Genomic DNA, 23,527 nt, shown 5'->3' on the forward strand with positions numbered 1-23,527 from the left:
CAGAAAGTCAAACAGTAGGAGGAGTTTCAGGTATGGCTGGATCCAGCTGCTCAGCAAACTGCCTTAGGAAAGCTGTCTCTCTCTTCTCCTGGGCTGGCTCACTGCTTCGTTGGCCTCACGCAGGCTCTCCATGCTGGCAAGTGGCTGCCGGCAGCTTTCGTGCACTGCTGGTTAGGAGTGGAAAGTGGTATGGTTTGGAGGGTCCTCAGAAAGTTAAACACAGAACTACCCTATGACCCAGCCATTGCCCTCCTGGGGATTTACCTGGAAGAACTGAAAACCAGGCCTCAAACAAGCACATGTCCTTGATCTCCCCAGAGGCACTAGTCACACAGGCCAAAAGGGGGAAGCGCTTAAATGTCCATCCGCCCACAAATGGAGACGCAAAATGCAGTACATCCGTATAATGGACTGTTAGCCAGGCATAAAAAGGAATGAAGGATGGGTACAGGCCACAGTGTGGACAAACCTTGAAGACATTATGTTGAGGGAGAGAAGTCAGACACAAAAGACCACATATGGGATGATTCCATTTATATGAGATGCATGCACAGAATAGGCAAAGCCACAGAGCCAGACATAGACTGGTGACTACCAAGGCCTGGGAGGGGAGGGAGAGAGGGAATGACAGTTTACTGGGTCCAGGGTTAATTTGGGGGGGCGGGTGGCTTAAAACTGTTTGGAACTAGACAGAGATGATGTTTGCACCAAATGCAACTGAAGTGTTTAGTCCAAAGTGGTTAATTGTATCTGATGTGAATTTCACTTCAATAAAAAATGTTTTTAAAAAGATGTGTGCTAGGAACAACAGCTAGAGTCCCAAGGAAGACCCCCCCAGGCACTGCTGGAACCTTCTGCCCCCCTGCCATGAGGCACTCAGGCTTTGGGTGCCCTCCACCAGACCCACCTCCCCTCCCCAGCCCACAGGACCACTTGTGGAAGAGAGGCGAAGTCCCAAAGGAAGCTGTGAGGCCATAGGGAGGGAAGGACGCTGGGAAGGCAAGAATGACAGAGGTTCCCCGGAATCTGGCCACCCAGCCTTTGTCCTTAGCCTGTTCTGTTTCATGTTCTCTGCTTCCTTCCCACTTCCTCTTGTTCCTCCCGCATGTCCAGCTCCAGAGCGGAATCGGCCGCCTCATTCTGAAGGAGGAAATGAAGGCCCGGTCCAGCTCCTACGCGGATCCCTGGACCCCACCCCGGAGCTCCACCAGCAGCCGGGAGGCCCTGCACACGGCTGGCTATGAGATGTCCCTCAATGGCTGTAAGCTCCACCCTGGAAGTCTGCCGGGCTGGGGGCACTTCCTCTCAACTCCCTCAAAGAGTCTGAACTCCTATGGCCTTGCTTGGGTCTAGCATATGGACTTGGTGAGGTGCTATATGGGGCACTAAGTAAGACCATATTCTGCCAAGAGCAGGCACTTGTTTCTTTGGGGCATCTGAAAGCTGTGACTTGAAGTCAGGTTCGGTGCAAAGGAAAATGTCTTCTAATTGTCTGAATGGCTCAAAGATATAAGGGACTGGCTCCTGAGGTAGTGAGCCCCTCATCACAGGAAGTAAACAAGCAGAAGCTTGGTACAAGAACTCTGCCCAGAGATCCTCTCATTTGAAAACGTCTCCCTGTTTCTGGACAAACACACGCTTCCCTCCTTTTCTTAACCCTGTGAGAGTCAGTCCTGCTGGGAAATCCTATCTCAACTCCATGAGATAGATAATCCTTATTACTCTTGGTCCTCACAAAGACTGGCAAGTAGAGGGATTATTATCACCCACTTTATAGACGAGAGACCGGAGTTTACTACTTGTCCGGGGTCAAAATCTGGTAAATGACAGAGCCAGGATCAGGTCCAAGTCAGAGGGACTCCAAGGCCATAAGCATTTCCCTCTTTACTGTACTGCATCTTGACTTGAGCTGAGACGGAAGAAGATGGTGATGGTAAAGAAAACAAAGCCAGTTTCACTGAGGGTTTTGTATGTTGTCGAACACTGTGCTAATACCTCATGGTGCTATGTGTCTTACATTCTTTTCAATAACCCTATAAAGGAGACACCATCCCTCTCTGTTTTACTATGAGAAAAACCAAATCATGATTAAGTTATGTATAGAAGTTATGGCAGAGCCAGGCTAAATTGATGAGCCTGTTTCCCTGTTTGACCACTGAGGCATGCTGTTTTCAGTCCCTGGCTCTGGGCTCTGTGCAGTGCACCAAGGCAGCTCAAAGTCCAGTTCTGTTCAATGGCATCTGTATAGCAAATACCAGAGAGCACCTGCTTGCTTTGCACCAGGTGCTCGAGACAGGGGAGAGAGGATGCAGTACAGGTGCGGCAACTGGAAACTGACCAGTGAGAAAGGTGGTAGTGAAGGAGGCTCCTCCTCTCCACCAGCTAGGGTAGCCCAGCAATGGGAGCCACGTCTGTTTGTCCCCATGAACTTTCCACCATGTCCATCTGTCCCCCTGAAAGCTGATCTCTGGCTTTTTTCTCTTGCAGCCCCTCGATCCCACTACCTTGCTGACAGCGGTACGTTCCGCCTGCCCTACCTACAGCCTCTCACGTCCTGTGACAGCCAGAGCCGAGCTGGTTGCAGGTCCCCTGTAGCTGAGATGTCCCAACACAGTCCTGATCTCATATGGTCCACTCCATTGTGTTTGTCAGATCTGGGCCTCCATCTTTGGCCCTGGAGCCAGGGTTGCCATACCCAATAGATCCCAGAGAGAAAGAACATGTATCTCTTCCACCCACCTGACAGTCTGCCTGTTTGGGCTCTGAGACCAACTCCAAATCCAGGGCCTTTGTCGAGCCACCTGTGGCCAGGACACAGGGGTTCATCACAGGACTATAGATATGTACAGTGTGAGGCCAGGAGACTGTAGGCATGGGCTTTGGGCGGGCCTGGAGTTCTGCCCCAGCGAGGCATCCCTGAGATGGTCAGTTGTTTGTAGAGCAGGGGGAAGAGCCTGTGGACTCTGCCCCTTCTAACTTCCCACAGAGTCGGGGAACAGTACTGGCCATGTGCAGCTGGACGGCCTCCGGGAAAGGGACCCCTGGCTTGGGACTCCTGGGAATTGTTTGGCTATTTCTTTTCAGACCCCCTCATCTCCAAATCTGCCTCCCTGCCTGCCTACCGAAGGAACGGGCTGCACAGGGTAAGAGAGGCTGTGCTGAGACGTCGCTCCCAAGATGTTGGCAATGCCGGCATTAGCTCCACACGCTCAGAGCCTAGACATGACTTTGGCTCACGCAACAGATATTTGTTGAAAGCTTTCATATTCTCCGGGTACTTGGAATACATCAGTGACCCCTGCCCCTTGGAGCTTCTATTCTTGTAGAGAGAAACAAAAAGGAGGTAGTAAATAGTATGCAAGTCACACTAGAGAGACTGTAGAAGATAATAATGTGCTAAGGAAAGAAAAAAGAAAGAAAGCAGGATAAGGATTGGCAGTTTTGGGCAGGGGGCAACTTAAAATTTTATTTATTTATTTATTTTTAAAGATTTTATTTATTTATTGGAGTGAGAGCATGCAGGAGCAGGGAGGAGGGGCAGAGGGAAAGGAAGAAACAGGCTCCCTGTTGAGCAGAGAGCCTGATGCAGGGCTCGATCCCAGGACCCTGAAATCATGACCTGAGCCGAAGGCAGATGCTTAACCGACTTAGCCACCCAGGGGGCCCTTGTGATTTTAAATGGAGCTGCCAGGGCAGTTTTCATAGGAAAAGTGGTACTAGAGTAGCAAAAGAAAGCATGAAATGTAGTTCACCAAGAAATGACTATTTATTGAGTCCCAAATGCGTGCCAGCCCTAGGCACCAGGGATGTGGCCGCGAGTAAGTTCACCCTGACTTGAGACCGAGGCTGCTCTGAGCAGGACCACATCCCATCCATCCCGGGGCCATATGCAGGAGGTGGGGGAGTGCTTCAGGGAGGCAGCTGTGAGCTTGCTCAGGCCAGCCCTGGCTCTGTCTCCCCTGCAGACACCCAGCGCAGACCTCTTCCATTATGACAGCATGAACGCCGTCAACTGGGGCATGCGAGGTGAGTGCCAGCCTCTCCTGGGACTCGCAGCAGCTTTGGGCGCCCTGCTCATAACTGTGGCTTGACCTTCCACCAATAGTCACTACAGATTCTGGCCCCCATGCTGGGCTCCGTCCAAACCCCCCGAGTTCCCACACTCCCTTTCACTTCCCATTCCCTCCCTTTTCCCCTCCTCTTCCCTCATCCTCTCGAGTCCCTGGCCTTGGGTGATCTCCAGGCCATCTGTCCCATCTGGGTTCCCAGAGCCATTGCAGAGTCGTACTGCCGAGCTAGAGTTGCCTGCCAGCCCCGGGTGGAGGGAAACACTCAGAGCCAAATGCACATTGTTCCCGGCAAACGTTCCATGAGCTTCATGCTCTCTGCCAGTGACACTCCCCTGCCGGCCTCCCCGCCAGCTCCTACAAGCAGGCTCAGGCAGGAGGACAAGCTTACATCAAAACACGGGGGGACTCCTCTAGAGGATGGAAGACCTTGCCCAAGTGCTTCACAATCTCAGAGTCTTTTTATTTCTATTCTAATTACCTCAAAAGTCATTTTTGTTCTAAAACCCTGTATCTGGCTCAGCCCAACCCCTCTCTCCAGCCATCCGCTGTGCTCCTACCAGGCGTGATTCAGGGTGAATTCGACAAGGAACCTCTAAGACCAAGACTAGTGTTGTGATGCAAAGCAAAAAGCCAATGTATTTCCATTTTGTGTGTCTCTCTTTTCTCTCTGCAGAGTACAAGGTAAAGGAGACACAGAGACACTGGGGGTCCCACCACAGATGCTGCTACACTGGGACCCAGCAGGAAGATGTCAGCACTATCTACTCAGGGAAGGGATATCAAATAAATAACCTCAAGGTTTCTCTTCAGGCCAGCATTTCCAGCCCCTCTTTGGCCTCCCTTCCCTGAATTCTGCCCTATCTTTCTTGCCCACTAAAATCAGACAATTCCCAGTGGGCCTCATAGACTTTCTGGAGGCTTGCCAGTCATCAGACATTAGACATTTACAATTATGAGGCCTTATGCCACGTTAATGTCAAATACCACCAAGCTCATTCCTGGCAGTATTACGGGACTCGGGTTTTCCCTTTGGAGAGAGGGTGCCTTGAGGTCGCCAGGCAACCCCAAGGAGAACAGACACAGCCCTTCCTTCAGACTTTCATTTCTGGCCCTCTCTGGGGAAGGGAGGATGCCCAGACACAAAATGTGGCTGGAGGGACCAGCCCACCGCCTTCAGCCAGCCTGGTGCCCCACCCCCACCCCATCCTCTCTCCTCAGATCTACCCTTATGAACTGCTGCTGGTGACCACGAGAGGAAGAAATCGGCTGCCCAAGGATGTGGACCGGACGCGTTTAGAGGTGAGTCTAGAAAACTCAGCAGGAACCTTTGGGTTTGAAGGGATTCTAGAAGTTACCTGATGTAACCCAGCTCGGGAGGTCCAGCAGAATGAAGAGCTTTAAGGTCATGTAGCTTGTGGAAAAGAGCAGAGATGCCAACCTGGTGTCTTTAGCCTAAGACTAAACATTGCTGTGCTGCCTTCTCAATTCAATTAGCGTCTGTGGCACACAGCTATGTCCTGTCCTACCTGATGCATCTATAGATATAAGACAAGAGCTGGTTTTGGTCCCTGCCCATGGGGGCCTGCAGGCTGGTGGATAAGAAAAACACAGCCCTGGTTTCCTGCAGAATGGTACAGAAAGCTGGTGCTCCTTGTGGGGATCATGGGGTAGTCAGCACTGTATACAAGATAAAAGCATAAGATAATCTCACAGCAGAGCCCAGTCCAGCCCTGGTCCTGCCATCCCTAGGCAGTCAGATGAGCCCAGTAACAACCTCTCCAAACCGTAATTCTTTCCTCTGTGGAGAGGGGCAGTTGTGTTCCTTCAAGCTGCCAGTGAAGTAAATGAGACACTAGCCACAGAGCCCTTGGTACAGAGTCTTGTGGTCTCCTGGGTGCACAGACTTCGAAGGAGCAGGTTTGGGGTGGAGAGGGGAAGGAGAGCATCATGATGAGCAGGACAGCATCAATCAAGCACAGAGGGAGGGCTGAACATGGCATGGGGCTTTCCAGCAGTCCACTCCACTTGGCCTGGAGTTCCAGGCCCTGGGCCCCTGATCCTAGAGCACACTCTGCCCTTTCTACCGTGCCTCTCCCTGCCTGTCCCTCTCTTAGAAGACCCTTCCCAACTTGCCAGCCTCCTCATTCCTCAGGGCCCCCCTGCAGAGATGCCTGTGTCCCAGAGCCCCCCAGACCTTCTTCCCAGGAAGCGTCCCTCACCCCTCCTCCAGCCTCGCTCAGCCCTGTCTTGGGAGTGGAGATCAAGCACCTCTTGTCCTTCCTTTGTATCAGATCACTGGGCTATCCACTTCCTCTGTGTGACAAAGATGGTCAGTCCTCTACCATGAGGCCTGAACCAGGGGAAGTACTGGAAAATGTTAAGTTGAATGCAGGTTTCTAAGAGAGGAGGTTCAGCACCCCTTGGGATGAGCATATCAACCACCGTTCACCTGGCTGCTAAGAATTTGTCCAGAATAAAGGGTTGGGGCTGAGGGAAGGGAATGTAAGCAAGCCAGGAAGCTCTGTGAGTCCTTCCAGGTCTAGCATGCTGGGTTAGCAGCCTAGCAAGTGGGTGATTATCCCCACATTTATAACAAGGGTCTCCCTCACCGTCTAGCAGTGAGAAGCTGCCGGTGCTGAAGGGGACAGCTCCCAGGGCAGCTCAGTGGAACCTGCATTGAGGGATGGAAACCTGTTTGTTTGATCCTGGAGGACCAATCGCCCTCTTACATCCTCCAGGACTCCCAGAAGCTCTGGCCAGGGAAGGGTAACATCCCCTAAGAATCAGAAGCCTCCTAAAAATACCAGTACTGCGCCTCAGCCTAGACCAGTGAAACTGCAATCTGGGGAAGGAGCTCAGGCACTGACTGGTATTTTTCAGAAGCTCCCAGGGATGTCTAACAGGGAGCCTGAGCTGAGACCACACGCCTACAAACACTGCTCAAGGACGGGACTGAAGAGCTCCTCAGGGAGCTAAGAGTGTAGATTGTCTTCACCCAAAAGATATGGATTAGAAGCCTGTTATATAGACCAGGTCCTGTTCTAGGTGCTTGCAGAACATCAGCGAATAAAGTAAGGTGCCTTCTCACTTGAGAAGACAGACCCCAAATGACACAAATCTTCTAGAACATGGAACCTAGTAGGGCTGAGGGGAGAAGTAAAAGGAGAGCAGAGAATTGGAGGTTAGATGGAGAGGTAAGTGGCCGTGTCAAATCAGGTCGTCAGAGCAGATCTCCCTGCCTGACCAAACAAAGACTCAAAATAGGAAAGGGAGTTAGCCATGCTTATATAAGGAGGAAGAGCACCCCAGGCAGAGGGAACAGCCACTGTGAAGGCCCTAGCAAGTGGTGAGTGTGGCTGGGTCAGTGAGCACAGGGAAGAGGTTGAGGGGGGAAATGAAATCAAAGGAAATGAGGACCAGACTCCACCATGGGACAGATACATAAGATCGTTACAGGGGTGAGAGTGAACAGCCTCTGAGTGCTTCCCGAATCTGGGCCATTGTCCATGACCCGCACTATCTCATTCACCCTCGATGTATCCAGGAGGTAGGTGCTAGGATGTTCCCACTTTCCGGAAGGGGAAATCAAGGCTCAGTGGGGTAAAGTAACTTATCCAAGGTCACACACCCATATTTGCCTGGCTTTAAAGCCTGTGTACTTCACCTTTATGCTTTCAAGTCTGTGTAGAATGTCAAAGGGAAAGTGCTGGCATTGGGTGCTTTAAACTCACAAGAGAAAGGAGGATCCAGGTGGCCCTTCACAGAGGGAGAGCAGAAGTGCCCCGGCCTCCTCCAGGGTGAGGACACCATCCAAAGGTTGAGTCAGCCATTCCTTGGCAACAAAACTCATGAAAAAGATTTTTGGGCACAGCAGAGAAAATGACCTAGAGAATCAATAGTAACCCCATCACCCTCCAATAAAAAAAAGAACAGATGAGACTAACTGACAGTTCCCCTCAGTCTTTACGGTGGAAGGAGCCGAGAACAGAACTTGCCCGTGTCCACAGCATTTCTCAGCCCTCGCTTGAGAGCGAGACAAATACAGACACGGCCACAGCGTGAATGAAGGAAGGCACTGTCTGGCCTGGCAGGGGCTGAAGGGGTCCAACAACCAAATGTGATATGTAGATGCTGTTTGAAGCCTTATTCAAACAGCCAAATCATAAAAAGACATTTTTGAGACAATGAAAGGCATTTTATTATGAGCAGGTATTAGGTAATTGTGAGGAATTATTGTCAGTTGTTTTTAAGTTTGCTCATGCCCTCATGTCTACCTAAGAAAATATCCAGTAAGGTCTGCTATCTCTGGGGGAGACATGTAGGACACTAGAGAGGCAGGAATCCACACAATGTCTAAAGTGTGCTTTGAAATACTTCAGCAAAATACAAAAGGTGAAGGAAATGTGACAGACTCTTGGTAACTACTGAATCTGGGTAATGGGCATGGGTGTACACTGTGCTATTTTCTCCTCTTTGAGTATTTTTGAAATTTTTCATAATAGAAAGATTTACTTATGAATTTTTAATGGGATTGGCCAAGGGGGCAAACAGAGTGCACTGTGTTTGCAAGCCGAAGGCCTGGCCTTTGGTCTCAGCTCTGCTACTCACCCAGGCCCCTTTCTTCCCTCCCTCTTGGTTAAGTTAGTCATTTTAACTCTTTGACTTTTGGTTTTCTCATCTTTTTTTTTAAGGATTTTATTTATTTATTTGACAGAGATTACAAATAGGCAGAGAGGCAGGCATAGAGTGAGGGGGAAGCAAGCCCTCTGCTGAGCAGAGAGCCCCATGTGGGGCTCGATCCCAGAACCCTGAGATCATGACCTAAGTCAAAGGCAGAGGCTTTAACGCACTGAGCCACCCAGGCACTCCGGTTTTCTCATCTTTTAATTAGATAGAAATAATGTCCGATTTTCAGAAGGGTTGGAAAGTTTAACTGAGAAAATGGGGGCAACCATACAGTCATGGGCATGGCAGAAAAGCAATGCAAGGAATTGCTGGTGTTATTAAACGCTCTCAGGTATTGAAAAACTAGCTCAAAGCCTCCAGCAACCAAGGATATCTATCAAAAGTATCAAAGTTACCTTTGCTTCAAGATCCGGAAATGTGACCAAAATATTAGTTCACACAGGTGAGAGAATTGGCTCATTATGGTGTGGCCATATACCTAATTCTCAGGAAATCTCCTTCAATATTCAATGAGCTAACGTGATTGCTACCAACAGATCATCTCAGGGATTCCCGTAGGTTTTCAGGGAGGATATATACCCTATATATCTCTCTTCAAACAGAATTTAAATTTTTATTTTGAAGAATTTCAGACCTCCAGAAAAGTTGCAAGAAGAGTGAAATGAACATCCTTCTACCCTTGGCCTAAATGCGAATTGTTAACATTTTGCCACATTTCAGGTGCCATATATTTCTAACTGGGAGAGCTTTTGACAATGTATCAACCTTAAAGACTGTTTGAAAGGGCAGGAGGAAGAACAGGCAGAAAGGAGGGGGGAAACCTGCCAAGGAAGGCAGAACGATGTTTCATTATATGGTATATTTGTTTTCATGTAAGATAGATATGAAAGGACATTTCAGTGGGTAGAAAGTAGGAACAGCAGGTTTTTTTTTTTCATTGACTGGAAAAAGGAAGGAATAACCTTCCAGCTCATTTGTAAAAAATAGTAACAAGAGGAAGTACACCCTAAAATCGTGGCCACACCCCCTTTTACTCCCAAAGTTAGGATGTGGACCGGTGAGGTCCGCCAGGATGCATCGAGAGGCACTTAGGTGAAGCCAAATTCCCACCTAAGTCCGGGCAGGGGAGGCCCCCATAGACCAGCTACAGAGGCCCCTCCCGGGAAACATCTTTGCACACAGTCTCGCATTCACCAACTACTCATCCCACGCGTTCGCGGGTCTGTGCCAAGCACGGCACAGCCAGAGGAAACACCCAAGGTCCCCTTCTGCCAGCACCTGCCCCCAGTCTCCACCTGTCGTCCTCACGCTGTTCCCTCTCTGTGCCCTCCCACCTCTCTTCAGCGCCACCTGTCGCAGGAGGAGTTCTACCAGGTCTTCGGCATGACCATCTCGGAGTTTGACCGGCTGGCCCTCTGGAAGAGGAATGAACTGAAGAAGCAAGCCCGGCTGTTCTAGGCAGAGGCTCTATAAATATATATGCATTTATATAAAGATACATGTAAAATCTCTATACTGAAGCTCGGTATAATCCTCTCTTGTGTAATGGGACACACTGCCAGCCATGAGACTTGCTTTTCTGTACTGTCAGGCAAGCCCACGTCATCGAGATATTTTTATGCTCCTTACTTTCTCTTTTCTAAGTGCTCTGGGGTTCGGGAAGGGATTTGAGGAGACTCCCATCCTTTTACTGGGGATCCTTTTTATACTGAAACATCTGTCCTAACCTGAGTCCCCCAAGGTCCAACTCTCTTTCCTAAAGGAGGTGCCTGAAGAAGTCTCTCTTCTCTCTGCTTCTCGGCTCTCTCCCCAGTCTCCAGGGTGGATGCTGACCAGGCAGTTTCCACACCTTACTGGCCCCAGAGGGGCCCTCCCACGGGAGGATCCACAGTGATCTCCCAAAGTCACCGAGCACCATGGAGAGCCCGTGAAGAATTCTCCCATCTCCCCCATTTAGGAGTTCGGTGCTCTCTGGGGGTGATGCCCTTAGCTGTGTGGGCCTTGGATCTACTCACTACAGCAGCAAACGAAGTGGTTCGGGCCTGGGCTTCTCTGCAGCTTCTCAGTCCTCCTCCTCCTGCCCTTGGCCCTAACTTCAACCCAAGTCACATGGTAGGAGGAGAAAAGTCATTTCCCTTCCCTCCAACACCTCCAACTGGTCCCTTTGCCTGGCCCTGATGTGGAGATGAGAGGGAAGGCGTGGGAGCCGGCCACAGGAGCCGGAGCAGGGCACCTGTTGGAACTGGAGCTGCAGGACCTTTTGCAACCCTCCTCTCACCCTCACTGCCCCCAGCACCTCCTAACCCTTCCCCCCTTCAGAGGAGAGGCCCATTATTACGCCTTACTACGATCTATGTGCCTGACAACTCAACACACCACAGGGCTAACTTTCCCATCACAGTTCCAACAGAACAGCTAGACAACCTCTAACTCCCCTCCAAACATAATACAGGCCATGTCCCAAAGAAAGCCGCCTGGTCTACATCTGCAGGCCCCTGGGCTAGAAGGGCAACCGAAGCTGTCCCTCACCAGTCAGTCATTGGCTCCCACTACAAAGTTGGCCATGTTTCCTAGGGGAAGCCTTTGGAAGAATGGCTGCTTATGGAATTCCAAAATGAAGCATTTGCCAACAGTGCGCATGACCACCCTGGATTTCCCCAGCGGCTGCCTTTCCTGCCCTCTGGCCTTCTTGAACAGCGATGAAAGCTTGACTTTAACTTCTCTCCTCCCTTCCCCCAAACCTTTGAACCCCGGCCCCCAGTTGGCTATGTGTGGTGGGGTCTGTTCCTCCCTGGAGATGCCTTGATGTAGATCATGTTGAGGTCACGGAGGGAAGACGAAGAAGTGGAAATAACCATTATGACTCTCAAGAGGCTGGTGTCGTGACCTGGCAAATAGAGAACTGACTCCAATCCAGCGAACCCTCACTGAGCCCCTGCTAACGCTGAGCACCTGCTGTATCCTGAGCACCGAGGGGGGAGGGAGGTGGGGACACTGAGATGATCAGCACGGGATCTGGACTGGGGGGCACGCCTGCTAGCACTGGGTGTCGTCGGACATGGACTCGCATGTGATGGACGTAAGGCAGGAAGTGATGGAGATGGCATGAGAACGTGTTTGTGGGATTACCGAGAGGGCAGATGCAAGTTGGTGCAGACCAAGGAACTTTCTGGAAGAGATTGCATTTGAGCGACATTCAGGAAGGATCTCTGTAAACTGAGAAGAGACTGTAACTTGAAAGGGTGACAGGGTGAGGGGTCAGAAGGGGGTCTAATATTCTCTCACTTAAAACATCAACCCTCTCTGCAACTCTCCTTTTGGCCAGTGTCTTTCAACTGTCCTGACCCTTTAGAAATGTCCCCAGCCAGACGCAATCATTGAAACTGCCTCATTATCACCGGTTGAGAACTTGGCAAGATGAAGGGCTTTTGTTATTGTTGTTGGGTATTTTTGTTTCCCATAAAAGCACATAATTCCAACCCAGACCCGTGTCCTTCTGTTGTTTCTGGTATGAGTGGAAATGCGTGATATGGGAAGAGGCTGAACCATGCACATTTTCCAGAATAAAAAAGTCTAGGGAGCAGCTCTCTCTTGGCCTCAGTTTCTCCTTCTGTAAATTAAGAAAATGTGACAAGGTAAGCATCACCCAGAGTGTGTCCTGCAGAACGCAGGGTTCTGCAAGACCGTGGAGGACATGCCAACAAATATGGCTGTGATCCAGAAACTCACCAGAATAACAGCAGTTTGCTACTAAGTACTGACAGTGTGCCGAGCTCTCCACTGAAGACTTGGCACCCATCGTGTCATGTCAGCATCTGTAACAACCAAGAGGGAGGAAATAAGAATAATTCTTTGTATCTCACGGATGAGGAAACAGCTTTCAGGAGAACTTATAATTACCATGATGGAGCCAGAAGCCAACTCTAGCCTGTATGGGCTTAGAGAGACCAGCTTAGCCCCTCTTAGCAGTCAGCTGCAAGGAGCACCTTCTTAAGAGTGATTAAACAAAGAGAGTTCATATTGTCCTGCACAACTGGGAATCCAAGTGAAGGGCTAATCAATTCAGGAGTTCAGGGATGCCATTGGGGGCCCAGGCTCTCCATATCTCTCCATTCCCCCATCCTTGGCTTTTGTCCCAAGATGGGACACCTCATGTTTGCAAAAATGGTGCCATGGCTCCAGGCATTGTGTCTTCACACCACAGCAAAATGCAGGAAAGAAATTTCCCTTTATGGATCTCTTTTGACCAGTAAACTATCCCAGAAGACCTCAGTAGACTTCTCAGGTCGTACCAGCGCAGCTAGAGAACAGGTTCATGCCCTTGCTTGCACAGAAGGCTGGGAAGTTGTGTATTTGGCATTTTGAGCCTTGATAGTGGGTGGCAAGTGCTGTGCAGAGAAAGAAAAGAGACGGGAAGACAAGGAAGGGCCTCTGGATAAGTGAATCACAGTGTCCCTGCCACAGTCACTGTCCCTGTCCTTAGAGACCCACAATGTACATTGCCAAAATGTCCCACAAAGCTCTATAGTAGCTTTGTTTAATCCAAAGTTTCACAAACTCATTGGACATAACTCTAAGAAATGTGAGACTTACTCTATTTCTACTGTATGTCCTATTTCTATCCTAAGATAAACACTTATCTTCTGACATCTTTGAAGATGAGATGTGGCTTAAAAGTATCTCCTTTCCTGACCTCCCATCATATGAATCTTCTAAGAATTATCCCCAACATGGCCCCTCCACCCAGGTGGCTCAAATATATAAAAGGACACTAAAGAATGCTCCTTTGCTCCCTGCCTACACACACACCCAGCAAATACTTACTGAGCCTCTGGTGGGGGAGGCAGGAGCACTGAAGATTCACCAGGGTGTAAGGCAGTATGTGCTCTGGCCTAGAGGAGGGAGCAGACTGTAGGTAAGCAACAGCAAAGAAGATGACACAGAAAGATAACAGCTGCACAGACAACAAATGGAGCACCAGAGAGGGGAGCAGAAAGGACAGGCTTCACATACTCACTGAAGGATGAAAACGAAGTATGGAAGGGAAAAGTACGGGTGGGGGCACTCTGAGCACAGAGAGAGCATGTGCAAAGGCACTGTGGTTGGTGAGAGTTTGGTGTATTTGAGGAACTGAATCCTCCAGAGAAGACAGGGAGGAGTGAGTGAAGGGGAGAATGAGACTGGAATAAGGGAGGAGGGGAGGGGAGCCTGGTTGGCTCAGTTAAGTCGGGGGTGGGGGAGAGGAGAAGTAGTGAGGAGGGAGGCAGGGTCCAGAACATGCAGGGAGACTGAATGCCTCTCATTCATTCAGGCTTTGTGGACATTGTCTGGATTGCACTGTGGTTGCTAACCCCCCAGATGCAGGAAAAATTGCCCTGAGCCTTGTTCCTTTGGCTGTGATCCCGAACCAGCTGCCGTGGAGTCCCCTTGGGAGTTTGTGAGAAATGCTGAATCTCAGGCCGCAACCCTGACTTACTCGATCCACATCTGTATTGTACTAAGACTGCTGGGTGATTCACACACATAGTGAGGTTAGGGAAGTGCTGCTCTAAACCCTCCTCCTTTTATGGACAAGTTGCCAACACCTTGGAGCCAGCCTTCCTGAAGTTGGAGAAGGGAACCTTTTCGCCCTGCACATGACCTTTTTGAACCACTGGGGGGCAACCTCACATTAATAAAGCAGAACATAAGGGGGAGAGTGCAGAAATCACAGAATGTGAGAGCTTAAAGTCAATACAATGGCCGCTCTTCGCAGCCGCGGAAGCAGGCTCCCTGAGCATCTGAGCAGAGGAGAACAAGCAGCCAGCTCGCCTGCACTGGGGCCCGTCATCCTCACCAGGCCCCTGGAGCAGAAACGTGGGGCTAGCTGCGGAAGGGGTCAGCAGCTGCTGCTGGCCACTGAACAGAGCCACACATGGAGAAGAAGGGCTTGAAGTTCAAGGAAGGGAAAGCCTTCTTGCTAAAATCCATAGCAATGAACTTCACAGAACCATGCCAACTCCGTGAATACCCCATGTGGAATTAAGTTGCTTCATTAAATGCTTCATTTCACATCAAACTTCAAGGTGCTCAAAATCTTGCCTCCACAATGACAAATACCTACTTATATACTGAGCCAAGAGCTGCTGCCAACCCATGCAAGAGCCCTGGAGTGAGACTTTCAATAAATAAAACCCTGAAGCTATGAAGACGAGGGCCAGCCTCTCATTATCCCCAACCCCAGGAACCCACACCCTCTTCACCTGCCCTGATCCAAGATAGTGGGCAAAGGAACACAGACGGGAGAGAGTAAAGGCTTGCCGTCTCTCTCTCTCTCTCTCTCTCTCTCTCTCTCTCTCTCACACACACACACACACACTCACACGGTTAGTCCTCAGGGCAAATTAAGGCCAAGTGTGCAGAAGAATTAGGTCAAAAGTAAGGGGACATCTATGCCCATGACCAAAAGTGTTTCCCAAATTTTGGTTGCTCAAACACAACCTTCTCAGCTGTCATCAGATTCTGGTCTTAATGGCTATTTGCCTGATATTTTTCTTTCCATTGACTCATACCTGATATCTCTATTTTAAAGCAATATCAGGGAAAGTATGGATTTATAAGGACCAGGGATGCGCTTTTAACACAAATGCAAATCAATTGGTAACTCCTCAGATATGGTGGCCTGTGTAACACCAAAATCCATCCCACATTTCCAGCAAGAGTCTGAATTCTGTACTTTGGGAATTTCTCTGACAGAAGTGGGAGGGGAGAAGCTTTGTATTCCCTCAGTGTCTTCAGGCTGACTGGGCTTTAAGGAGCGGAAGGGAAAACAATCAGAAGATGCTGCACAGAGAAGAAACCACAAGCTACTTTGACAATCAAGCAGGGTCTGACTGACCCCTGCCCACCTCAGAGAGCCAGACAAGACTCTCGTACCGCTGGCTGCTTCCCAGGGGTTGGGCAGGTAGGAGGTCCCCGGACCTTGAAAAGTGTTCATTGGATAGAGTTCCTTCCCTGCCACCCCAGGCTGTAGAGCCTTTGTTTTTGTGGGTGCCATGATGAGCTTCAGCAGGGACATCATATCTCCCTGAGTGCTACTCCCAGCCTCCCCATTTACTGTGCGTGGGTTGTGAGCTACCCTGTGTCACCCCAAAATTCCTATGTTGAAGCCTTAACACTCAGTACCTCAAAATGTGTCTGTATTTAGAAGGAGAGCCTTTATGTGAGGTGCCTAGGGCAGCCCCTACTCCAACTAGCCTGGTAACCCTATAAGAACAGGAGATTGGGACACACAGAGACACCAGGTGACAGAAAGCCCATGTGAAGAAGCAGCAGGAGGGTGGCCTTGGAGGACACCTTGAACTTGGGCTTCCAGCCTCCAGATCTGTGAGAAAATAAATTTCCATGGTTTAAGCCCCTCTCCCCCCGTCCCCCCCCCCCGCCCTTCCTCCAGTCTGTGGGATTTTTTGGACAGCCCTAGCACACTAATATACCACGTGAAATCAGCTTGCAAAATAGGAATGAAAAACCCTACCCCTGGGTAGGGTTCATGGCAACATTGTGCCGGGGTGGACTTACTTCACAGGACGGTAAGGGTGGAATGGTGTACTTCAGGTTCAGTACCTGACTGCGAGGCAAGGGGCCTCCTGACCGCTGGGCATCTGTCGCTTTCCTACATCAGGTTGTTTACCCGGGCTACAGTGCCCCCTCTGGCCAGTTCTGGAACTGCAGGAAAAGAGGACTGACTCACCAACGCACTCTGTCCCTCTAAGGACTGGCAGGCCTTCAGCAGCGTGACCTCCTCTGCCACAGACTGGGACAGACCACCTGAAGGTGAAGATGAAGCAGAGGAAGGACAAGTCAGGAGCTGGAGACAAAGTGGAGACTGCTCTGTTTGCCAGCCTCATCCCTTACGCTCCCCAGTTACCCTCTGAGTGAATGAATTCCTTTTTTGGTTTAAGCTGGCTTGAGGTGTGATTCTGTCACTTGCCACCAGAGCAGTTGTGACCAGTACGCCGGCTCCTAGAGGAAATTAACCCTCACAGGGGAGTCTCAAGTGAAGTCTCCCACACCTTCTTGTGGATAAAGAATGTATTGTCCGTCTAACTCAGAGACAGGGTCTTTACTCACCTGGACCAAGAGAAACTGTCCTGAGCAATTTGTCCTTTGAACAAAATAGCACACTGTTTACCTTTTTAAAAATATACACACAAAATTCTACTGTGTGTAACAGTAGCTGGAAGCTCTGTTAGCCTTCTATTTAAGAATACAAGGTGTTGGGGTAGTTGGGTGGCTCAGTGGGTTAGAGCCTCTGCCTTCAGCTCAGGTCATGATCCCAGAGTCCTGGGATCGAGCCCCGAATTGGGCTCTCTGCTCAGCGGGGAGCCTGCATCCCCCTCTCTCTCTGCCTGCCAAACAAATTAAAAAAAAAAAAAAAAAAAAAAAAAAAGAATACGAGGTGTTCTTGCAGGGAAGGCAAAAAATCTGGCAGAATCTATCTTTTCCAATGTTTTGATTTACATTAGACCCCCTGCAGGGGGCAGCCTGGGCATGTGGCTGTGATTTCAGTATCCCCTCGATTTCCAGCAGCATCTGACCACCTCTGCAGAGGAAACCCATGTTGATTACAAGAATAACTCACACTGACAATGGGGCAGGCACCGGATTGGGCCCCTGACTTATCTCATTTAAGCTTCTGGCTACTTCTTTTACCCTCCTGTTACAGATGAGGAAATTGAGCTCTAGATAAGTAACTCTCTCAAGGTTTCACAACTGTACATCGCAAAGCCTGAACCCGAACTCAGGGATGTCTCACCCTGAAGCCCATGATTTGGCCACTGTACAACAAATCCCTCCCTCAACAGAGTGAGAGCTGAATTTGGAGGACACTTCTCTGGGCCAGGCCAGGCACCAAGCACGTTACGTACACAGTCGCACTGCAGGTTCACAAGCCCCATGAGGAAGCTATTGTTAGCCCCCAACTTTTCGATGAGCCATGAGGGTTCAGAGAGGTTGAAGATTGTGTCTTGGATCTTGCTCTTCCCCAGTGTGTCCTACAAATGGCAGAGAATGACATTATGGAGGCAGGAATGTGGCTCCCGTGACATCACGTCTGGAGTCCTGGGCACCACCCCTGGACCTGCCTCTTGGGCCTTGTGTGCTTTGGGTTGTAGTTTCCGTAACTGACCAACGAAGAGACCATCTCAGCTAACATTTCCGGTTCCTCTCTGCTCTAAAGTTTTTCTGGATTTCCAGGATTCAGAAATTCCCTTTGGACTTCTGCAGCCTGGTCTCATCTTGCAGCATGGATATGAAGATGGGGCACACAGGGCAGCCTTTCAGAATAGAGGCAGCCCCTGCGGCAGTGTTAGGGGCTGGGCCTTACCTTGGGCTGTCGGGGTGGACGCACCCAGCTGGAAGACTCCCTGGAAGTCTTCGTGAAGCCATACTCTGCCTCGAGGTTCCACAAAGGTAGCTGTGGGCGCCATGAAGACCAGCTCACAATGTTTTCAAGCAACTGTAATTCATTACCAACCTTTTTAAATCAAGAGATTTTACACTAAAATCTGGATTTCTGGGTTTTCCAGAAAGGTTTAAAAGGGTGGCCTCTTGGGACCCATGTTCCTGCTGGCCACACCGGCCCACACAGCTGGCTATTGGCCCTTCTGAAAGCACAACAGGGCTCTCCTTGGCCATGGACCCAGCGCTCCCCCGACCCCTCACACATGCCTGTCCCCGGGCTGGCCTTTCAGGCTTTTCAGGATGGGAACCTCACAAATGGAGCCGAGAGAGCTCTTGTTTTTAAGAAAGGACCTGGAGAGAGGGGACAGGTTTCACGCAGCCTTTGGGCATAAAAACAAAAGCTCTTTTCCTCCAAACATAGCCAGAGCACTGGGCTCTGTTCACCACTGAAGCCGAACCTGGTGGCCCGGGTACAGGTAGGAAACCGGTTCCAGGGAACGGGAACCAGAATGTGTGACGGAAGGAGGGATTTTTAGCCATGAAACTCCTTCTCTTTCTCGCAACAGCCACCACCCAGATCTCTATCTGCTTTCCGGGGCCCGGGGTGGACCAGCAGACATGTGTCATTTCCCTGGGTAGGGGCCATAATGGCAACATTGTGCCGAGTGGAACAAGAGAAGTTTTCATCCAGCCACCAGCCCTGGGCAGACACTCGAGCAGGGGGCTCTGTGGCTCACTCTGCACAAAGGAGCTGGGGAGAGGGGCCCCAGGCCCAGGAGAAGCTCAGTGGGCTGGGCTGCCTGCCTCCAGCAGCACGCAGTAAGGCAGGGACGCAGAGACCAAGGGCTTGCAGAACACCTCACTGCGATCTCATCTCCCCCTGCAAATAAGTGAGCAAACAAACACTCCCAGAGGATCAAAAGCACCCTCCAGGACGTGTGCATTCAAGGAAGCCCAGGAGCCCTTGAGCAATTACTCACGGACTCACTTGCCAGTACTTACTATCACTCACTAGGTGCCGAGAACTGCACTAGACTGTAGGCGTTTAGTGGGAAATAAAACACAGCACCCATCCTCGTGCTGCTTGCAATCTGGGGGACCAGGAAGAGGCAAAGAGAGAAGCAAGAAGGAAATGAAACATTGGTGACCCAACCAAAGAACTGAGATGCACAGAGCAACAGAGTCGGTTTAAGAACCCAGGTCTGAACACCCGACCTGTGGTTTTTCTGACTCTTCCCAGGGTCTCCTGAGCTGCTTCTCTGTAATGAAAAAGGGGGTCCGTGAAGAAGGCACCCAGAACACCAAAATAAGGAACTTGTGTCTACACTGAGGGCAGAGGGGGCCAACACATCTTTTTACAGGGGATCTGATTGGAGTCGTGGAACATTCACTTTGGTATCCGTGGTGCAAACAGACCTAGAGGCAAGGTGACAGGGTAGAAGGTGAGAGTATGTTTCTTTTGCTGGGACGCAGAATCTTTAGCCTCCAAATTTTTCATTCCCAGGTCTTCCCAGCTCCACCTGATAAGCTGAGAATGAGACTGGGGAGTATCATTTGTTTTCATAAGACTGGGAGCATGGGGGAGTTGAAAGCTTTCTTCCTGCTATTGTTCCCAGGATCAAATTTGATATCTTTTTACAGAGCCCGGAGCTCTCCACACAGAACGCTTTAGACAGCACCAGACAAATCTAGTACAGAGAGAAAAAAAAAATCCTCTCTGAGGGTCGCAGTCATGCAGAGACATGGGAAGGGAAGGAGGAAACAGAGCATCTACAACCTCCGTCCCAGTCCTTCACCGGCACTTACCACCCCACACCCCCCAATCACGACAAACCAAACGGCTTTGCAGGCACGTCCTGCTATCTTCCATCTCTGTGGCTCTGCTCCTACTGTTTGCTCTGCCTGTCATGTAATCCCCCACTGTGGGCTCACCCAAATATCAGCCATCCAGCGCTGCCTCCATAATTAGCAAGAAGTCCTCACCTTGTCTTGATGAACTTGAAGAGCACTTTATCTCTCCTCTGGCCCTTTTCACATAATAATCTGTTGCTCATTCATTTTGTACATATTTATCTCCTCTACGGGACTGTAGATTCCTTGAGGATAGAGCCCCTTCCTACTTCGTGTTAATTCTCCCTAAAAGAACTTGCCCAGAAAGCAACACATATTCCTAAGTGAACTGATGAAACGTGGTGTTGTTTTTATGGTGATGACAGACCCCATTAAATTAAAGGGACAGAGAAAAAAATTGTCCCTTTAATTTAATGGGGTCTGTCATCACCTTTTAAAAACAACACCACGTTTCATCAGTTCACTTAGGAATATATATATATATATATATATATATATATATATAGTCATTCCTTGCCCAGGGAACCCAAAACAGGGTTTCTCATTCCATCATCCTGACTGCAACCAAGCTGTAGTCAACTTAGTCAACAGTGCCACCCAGTGGGCATTATGAGTAATTATCTAAACCAGAACCACCCGCCTCCACAGACCATTCTTTTCCTTACTCCTTAGCAGAACTGCACATGAACTGTGTTCCTCCACCTATACATTTTCTCCAGTTCACAGCTCAGTTAATCCTACTCCATAAATTATTCCACAGATCCATATAAGTTATCCTTATCTCTTTTTACTTTTCTGTCCCAATTCTCTGAGGAACCTCCAAGGTCCTTGAAAGTGTCTGAAATTTCTTTTAAAAATCTACCAGACTCCATCTCTCTTGCCAATTGTTATATTTTATATTATTTTATTCTTTCAAGTGAAATATTATGTTTTTAAAAGTATTAATGGGCTGGCCTAGGAACTTAACTGCCATTTACAGCCTTGTTTTCAAGGGTTTCAGAGTTCCAACAGTGAACTTAGGGAACTTAATCCACTTGTAAATTGTTGGTTGTCTGCTTTAGAATTTAAACTGACCTTTTCAAATTGGAAAAGTAGGCAGGAACAAAGAGGAACTTGGAAAATAATAATGGCTCACATTTTTATAGCTATTTATGGTTTATAAAGTGGGTTTGTATCATCATTTCATCTGCCCTCTCAACAGCCCTACGAGGTCAATAAGAGGTCTCCCCAAGCACAAATGAGCAAGCCAGGCTTACGCACTTTATAGAGCAAGACCTCACACACAAGTTTTCAGACTCAAATCCTATTGTTTTCTTCAGTACACCACATTTCCTCTGCATGTTCACACATACACACTACAGACAACACACACAATTTCTTGAAGACAGCATTAATTACAACTTGCCCATAAAAGCCATGGAGAAAAGACACCCAGGCCAGGAAGTTGCAGGATTCTCTTTCCCAAGCTGTTCCTCCTCTGTCTGCCTCTGCAAAGGCATTCCCAATGCCAGGATGTTCTAAGTCAAAGGAGTTCCCTAATCAAAACTGAAAACAGAAGACTTGGCTCATCTTGGGGAGGAAGGTTGTCTAGGAGGACAACTGGGCTTGGACTTCACATTATAAAAGGTCTTCAATTTAGACATTTGATATAGTCTGTAAATGAGTTGTACCTGCTTTCACAGAGATAACACTAATAGGATGAAAGAAGTCGACATTCTTCATACACACTTAAACTTAAATCCCACTCCTGGCCCAGCCACACTGGCCACAGCAGTATTTATTCTATATGCTCCAATAATTTTTGGAAAGAGCAAACTTATATTGCACTAGCATACAAAAGTATGCTGAACGCATTCACTTCCACACCGCTGTACCTCTCCGTTTTGGTATTTCTTCACTGTTAATACACAAAAGTTCCAGAAGTTGGAAATATCCCAAGCTCTGCCCACCTTTTAATCGTCTCTGTCCTTGTCTTTGGCGATCTTCCTTTTTGCAGATCTTTATTATTCCGCTCTTCTCTCACACCATTATTGACGCTGCACCCGCCTAGCGCCCTGTCCACTATCAGCACTAGAAAGTGCTCAAGCAAGACCTGTCGAGTAGAGACCATAAACCCAGAGTCAGGAAATGAGGGGCAGCTGCAAGGAGAGGTTTTGATTCCCCTGGGGGTGGAGGGACGGGGGACAAGTTCTAACAGTCTGGGCAGTCTGCGGATGGAATGGGATGGAAGGTGCGACAGTAAGCCCCCCCATCCGCAGCCCAGCTCTAGCAGAGCGCAAGACCGCGCGGGCCGGGCAGGGGTGGGCCGCTCCGGAGAGAGAGCTCGTGAACCTGGCAGTGGGTCCCCGGCCCACCGCGGGAGGGGCGCGGGGGCGTGCGCGAGGCAGGGCGTGGCGTGGGTGTGTGCGGGACCCGGGACACCGGCCGGCCCCCCGCCCAGGGAGCGAGGCGTGCTCCGGGTCTATTCCGGGAGCGGCGTGAGGGCGGGCGCGGGCGGGCGCGGGCGGGGGGGCGCCGGGCGGGCATCCTGTCTGGGGGAGGGGACGTGCGCGGAGGGCGCTCCCGCGGGGCCGGACCGGAGAGCGCAGCGCCGGCCGCTACCAGCCCCAACCGAGCAGCTGCGCCCTGCTCGGCGCGCCCGGGGACCGCCGCCGGCGCCATGGACCGAGGCCGGGGTAAGAGGAGCCGCGGCAGCCGCATTGGCTGCCGCGCGGGGCGGGGAGGAGAACGGCAATCCAGGGGCCCGAGGGGAGGAGGAGGTGGTAGAGGGGTGGGGGGCGGAGGAGGGGTCGGAGCCGGCGCGGGGTCGGGGGTGGGAGGCCCGGGGCAGAGTGGACAGGTGCCTCCTTCCGCCGGGGCAGCACGGGTGTAGATAAGTCCCTCGCGTCCCGGGTCGGAGTGGCATCCTGTGTGTAAGACCAGTTTCCTACACTCAGAGTCAACTCCATGAGAGAATGCCCCCACGGGATTCCTGAGGACAGCGAGCTCCTCCCACCCCATTCCCCTCTGGAAGGGTAAGATGGGGTTGGCAGGTACACTCCCAAAACCCCCCCACCGTGCCCCCCCCCCCACCAAGAGACGCCCCTGGAGACCGGAGTTTACGGCTGCCTAAGGCATTGAGAGCAGGGACAGGCGAGCCTGCCTCTGTGCGCGTGGGTATCTAAGCCCGGGCTCTGCCTTTGCCAGGCTGTGTGACCTTCACCCAATCCTTCTACCTCTCTGGACTAGTGACAAAGTTACATTGTGGTCTCTGCAAGGCCCCTTCTGGCTCCCACCCTTTTTCAGGAATTGAGTGTGTTTGATAAAAGTTTCAGAGATTGGAGAGAGCGTGTGTACATTGACGTGAGAAAAGTTAGCAGCCCTTGAGGGGTGCCCTGCCCAAGAAAAGGCCTAGACTCTTCAAAGACATGTGTCTGCGAAGTAGTGGCCTGCTTGGATATGGGGGCAGTGTCGAACGCTGGGGATCAGAACGCCAGGGT

At 50.3% G+C, this 23,527-nt stretch overlaps 2 protein-coding genes and 1 long non-coding RNA gene across 5 annotated transcripts in view; 2 read left to right on the plus strand and 1 right to left on the minus strand.

Annotated features, from left to right (window-relative positions):
* Positions 1 to 12,239, plus strand: part of ABLIM3 (actin binding LIM protein family member 3) — a 109,004-nt gene extending 96,765 nt beyond the window's left edge. Inside the window, exons 17-23 of one of the 3 annotated variants that reach the window (XM_059173996.1) lie at positions 1,114 to 1,261; positions 2,488 to 2,517; positions 3,085 to 3,143; positions 3,966 to 4,026; positions 4,744 to 4,751; positions 5,289 to 5,369; positions 10,101 to 12,239. In XM_059173996.1, the coding sequence (XP_059029979.1) occupies positions 1,114 to 1,261; positions 2,488 to 2,517; positions 3,085 to 3,143; positions 3,966 to 4,026; positions 4,744 to 4,751; positions 5,289 to 5,369; positions 10,101 to 10,214 (501 nt within the window). In that variant the 3' untranslated portion in view covers positions 10,215 to 12,239. Of the gene's footprint in view, positions 1 to 1,113; positions 1,262 to 2,487; positions 2,518 to 3,084; positions 3,144 to 3,965; positions 4,027 to 4,743; positions 5,094 to 5,288; positions 5,370 to 10,100 lie in introns of those variants that run through there. The other 2 variants (XM_059173995.1, XM_059173993.1) reach the window with 2 other exon arrangements.
* An 18-nt stretch (positions 12,240 to 12,257) lies between these two features.
* LOC131831750 (uncharacterized) lies at positions 12,258 to 22,541 on the minus strand. Its single transcript, XR_009353788.1, has 5 exons — positions 21,998 to 22,541; positions 18,121 to 18,210; positions 16,486 to 16,562; positions 12,486 to 12,571; positions 12,258 to 12,366 (listed from the first exon to the last, which is right to left on the minus strand). It is a non-coding gene; the product is annotated as an uncharacterized LOC131831750 (long non-coding RNA).
* AFAP1L1 (actin filament associated protein 1 like 1) overlaps positions 22,492 to 23,527 on the plus strand; it is a 58,474-nt gene continuing 57,438 nt past the window's right edge. The window contains exon 1 of the mRNA XM_059173991.1: positions 22,492 to 22,723. Within this exon, the coding sequence (XP_059029974.1) occupies positions 22,708 to 22,723 (16 nt within the window). The 5' untranslated portion in view covers positions 22,492 to 22,707. The remainder of the gene's footprint in view (positions 22,724 to 23,527) is intronic.

Source organism: Mustela lutreola, chromosome 5 (assembly GCF_030435805.1).
Source record: "Mustela lutreola isolate mMusLut2 chromosome 5, mMusLut2.pri, whole genome shotgun sequence".
Classification (NCBI taxonomy): domain Eukaryota; kingdom Metazoa; phylum Chordata; class Mammalia; order Carnivora; family Mustelidae; genus Mustela; species Mustela lutreola.